Source organism: Pseudorasbora parva, chromosome 3, assembly GCF_024679245.1.
Source record: "Pseudorasbora parva isolate DD20220531a chromosome 3, ASM2467924v1, whole genome shotgun sequence".
NCBI classification, from domain to species: Eukaryota; Metazoa; Chordata; class Actinopteri; order Cypriniformes; family Gobionidae; genus Pseudorasbora; species Pseudorasbora parva.
The window spans coordinates 60,296,124-60,299,907 of NC_090174.1; the positions used below are offsets into that span (position 1 = coordinate 60,296,124).

At 44.9% G+C, this 3,784-nt stretch overlaps 1 protein-coding gene across 1 annotated transcript; it reads right to left on the reverse strand.

The window, feature by feature from the left end:
- Positions 1–958: 958 nt before the first annotated feature.
- LOC137072121 (zona pellucida sperm-binding protein 3-like) lies at positions 959–2,862 on the reverse strand. Its single transcript, XM_067440336.1, has 8 exons — positions 2,252–2,862; positions 2,065–2,183; positions 1,876–1,979; positions 1,633–1,810; positions 1,443–1,560; positions 1,296–1,375; positions 1,135–1,223; positions 959–1,061 (listed from the first exon to the last, which is right to left on the reverse strand). The coding sequence occupies exons 1-8, from the start codon at positions 2,825–2,827 to the stop codon at positions 982–984; spliced, it is 1,344 nt and encodes a 447-aa protein (XP_067296437.1). The 5' UTR covers positions 2,828–2,862; the 3' UTR covers positions 959–981.
- Positions 2,863–3,784: the final 922 nt, after the last annotated feature.

Sequence of the window (3,784 nt, forward strand, 5' to 3'; positions counted from 1 at the left end):
GATGATGTAAGCGGGTCTTCAAAAAAAATCAGATATAGTCACCAAATGGGAATTGTGCCTCAAGACCTGCAATGTAATTGCAGCCTTAGTCATCACATTAGCTCCACCCACATCCTGCCTTTTTGCCCATTTTCAGTCTAAATAAAAGTTTGTTTTTTAATAGTACATTTCAAGAACCCACAGTCACTTTACAATGGAATTCAAGAGTACAATCAAAAGACAGTCAGCCTGCTCATTATAACAAACAACTCCAGATAGACGTTATACAGTCAAAGAGAAGAATAAACAGCAACTAGTCATGTAGCATGACAGAGGTGAGAGATCACTTGAAGGCAGTGGCAGTACAAGAAACATTTACTGCCCAGAGAAAATGAGTGAGTTTTGGGATCTATAAAGCATCTGAAGTGTTGGTGCATTACGGATAGCCAAGAGCAGCTTATTCCATAATTTTAGGGCCAGTGACACTAAGCCCTTCCTGCCATAGTAGAGCATTTAAACTTGGGTACAAGCAGATTGTCACTGCTGGACCTGAGGGTCTGGGCAGGAACATTGTTGAACTAACTCAGCAAGATTGTGGCGCAGGGCCATAAGCTTTCAGAGGAAAACTAACAGTTTAAACTGGATGCAGCTGGCCACAGGAAGCCAGTGAAGTTGGTTGAGGAGGAGTGATGGACAGATTTTATCCAGGAATGACAGCCAAGGTGGCAACAACCAGCTCAACCCTACTTTACGCGGTCGCAACTCCTTTTAGAATCCTATGGGTCAGTCATCACGGCCATTTTTCTTCTTTACAGTCTAGTGTTGCAACAGGCCTAAACCTACAAATGACTGGAGCAAAATACCAGTCCCCACACAGGCCAGTAATAAAAGCCATTTTGTGGAGCATATTTGAACAGTCAAATCATGCAACGTGGCTAGATATGTTTAGTATTGTGCCAATAAAGACAAGACACAAACCTATAAAGAGCATATTTTATTAAATTATACTGCACTTCCAGTTACTTTTTGGCCATAGTCCTTAACATTGATGGGGCCGACAGATGCCTTTTCCCATCGTAGATCTGAGAAGAAACAAAGGGTTCGTGAGAACTAAAGCCATGAAAGCGACAAGAAAAAGTTAGAGTTAGTCCATACCCGTAAGCAGCCGATCACTTCCACTTCTGACGCTACAAGTGGAGTCACAGCAGCCGCACACCTGGTCAGAGTCATCTGCGGACACCCAACTGACAAGAAACACCCTCAGGTAAGTTGATGGCAACCAGTTTACCTGTACACCCATCTAGCAGGCAACATACCCATTAGCAGAGAATGAACAAGCTTTTTGCTCAAAACTTGGGGTTGCTGCAGCCGCCTTCAAAACACATGTGATGTAGACCTGCAAAGACAGTTATTAGTACACCATGGTAGCAGATCATACAAAGAGTTGCACAACTAACACATACCAGTCCACTGTCTGCTTGCTGGAACCTGAACGCCTCTAATTGAAACCGCAGCTTATCACCTTGAGTCCGAGGCATAAAGTGAGATGTGGAGCCTGTGAGCTTGGCATCAACCAGGCACCTGTAAACCAAACCCAGTTAGAAGACCTGCAACCTTACTGGAAGCCAGTATACGCGAGGTAGCGCCTCTTACCCATTATTCTCAATAAAGGAGTATCTGGGGACAGAAGCAACATCAGGGACAGCAGTAGCCACGCAGCTGTCCACAAACACACGGACGGGAACATGGCTGTACAAACGCACTGATGCTTCAAGATTTATCACGTCACCCAGGAAGTACTGGTTAGAAGGTCGCTCAAACAGCCAGTCATCTGCAAAGAAAGGGTCTTAGCACAGGTTCACAAGCATGTTACAAATGTGTTTGGGATACACCAACCAGTCATGAGCCTGAGGGAGAAGACAAAGATGTCCTCCGCAACCTTAGTTGAGGCATATGGGATCCAAGTGGGCAATAAGGCGTCGCTGCTCACATTATGTGCTCTGTAGGAGTTAAACAAGCAGTCATTTAGTGTCCATAAATGTGGGATCAGCAGATCCAGCGGGTCTCAAATCATTTAATCCTCACCTTGGATAATGACACTCGATACCAACCACTGCACTACGGCTCCTGACAATAGGAACACCATTAACTGCTTGTGGGGTGTAGATAATGTTGAACGAATAGACAAGCTCATCCCCAGTCACCTAAAAAGAAAGGTTAATGGAATCAATCACGGATATTTTCTGTGAGTAACACCAAAATAAAATCTTACCATTGATGTGCTGCTACATCCATGCAGTTCAGACTCAAAGATGAGCACTTGAGCAGAAGGATCCTCTCCAGTTGCAGTGCAGCCTCCCAGTGTAAAAGCAGAGGACGACAGTGGGTGTCCAGTCCCAAAGAAGTCCTTCATCACTTCCACATATACTGAATTCTCTCCACACTGAGCAGCTACACTGTTGGCAGGGACAGGACGCGGCAACTCAAAAGGAACGGCGGGTGGCTGCGGTTCCTCTGGTAGACTTGGAAAGCTCCACGTCAGTTTTGCTACTGGACCCTGCAACAGCTCTTTTGACTGAACACCCATGAAATCTTGAGATTGCTTTCCGATGTCAGTCCTGACTGGTGTCTGGAGAGGAAACTGAGCGGGGAATGTTTGTGGCGCAAACACAGGTTTACTGGAAACCACAGACATCCTGGAATCAGCCTGTTGAGAAGCTTGAGCTAATGCCCTAGGCCTAAGCTCACTTGGACTGCGATTATGGGCTGCTCTTGCTCGCCATTGTGCATCAGAAAATCCAAGAGCAAGAATAACCACCAATCCAACTCCAACCTGCCAAAACCCCATTATTGCCAAGCTTGTTTCAACAACACTTTAGGGTGCTACCATCCAAATTTATACAGATGTAAATCAGCATGGCTCCTCCTTTCTCATGAGGAGCATATTTTTTCTCTGCACCTGCCAATTTACTCAATCAATATGTCACAGGTGAAAATCATTAATTCTTCATTACTCGGGATTGCATGAAGTACCAAATAAGAGCAGGTTATTGGTAGCTAAACCAAAAGCTATCTAAAACTCCGGTTATAAAAATACCCCGTGTTCCGTGTGGACTAGGCCTCAAATAATAAAGTTGAGTATGTTGATAGTCAGGGCCCGTATTTATCATGCCTCTGAGAATTCCTCACAAGAACACTGCTAAAGTCACGTTCACACCAACGCGAATAGAGCGTCTGAAGTGAATGATTTCCATGTTAAGTCAATGGAAAGGAGCGTTGACGCGTGTCTGGAGGTCCTGTGGCGAGATGGATGCGTTTGGCGCGATGGACGCGAATGACGCAAATTTGCCGCGAACTGAGCGTCTTGCGCGATGCGCACATTTTGCGCGAGTGTTGTGTTTTGTGCATTCACGCGTTTGAAGCGAATTCGCGTCTGATGCCCAGAGTCGAAAAATCTGAACTTTGGCATCAATTTGGCGGCGAGTTAACCAATCTGGAGCCTGCTTGCTGCTGTCACGTGGTAAAGTGACGTGATCAGAAACCCTGCATCATTTAAAAATACTATATTTTTGTCACTAAAATGTAGTTTTAATGCTTCTCAGTTGATAATGTAGTTGTTTAAAGCTAAAATATGTGATTTATTTAAAGAGAGCTCCTATTTAAAAAAAAAAAAAAATCTTGCGTTTTTGGAGTTGTGAGATCAGCTCCAAAACTCAGCGCTCGTTAACCCCGGCGAGAGCAGCCTTTCCTCAGCCAGTCCTTCTGGCGTTTGCCGCTGGCTCGGATGTCTCTGTAGTGGTTAAAC

What these genes read in the sequence shown, in the direction of transcription:
- LOC137072121 (XM_067440336.1), bottom strand. Translation starts at nt 2,827, where the DNA reads ATGGGGTTTTGGCAGGTTGGAGTTGGATTGGTGGTTATTCTTGCTCTT. An exon ending in ATCGAGTGTCATTATCCAAG is followed by an intron (nt 1,980 to 2,064) that starts GTGAGGATTAAA and finishes TAACTCCTACAG; the next exon opens with AGCACATAATGTGAGCAGCG. An exon ending in TCCTTTATTGAGAATAATGG is followed by an intron (nt 1,561 to 1,632) that starts GTAAGAGGCGCT and finishes TTTGGTTTACAG; the next exon opens with GTGCCTGGTTGATGCCAAGC.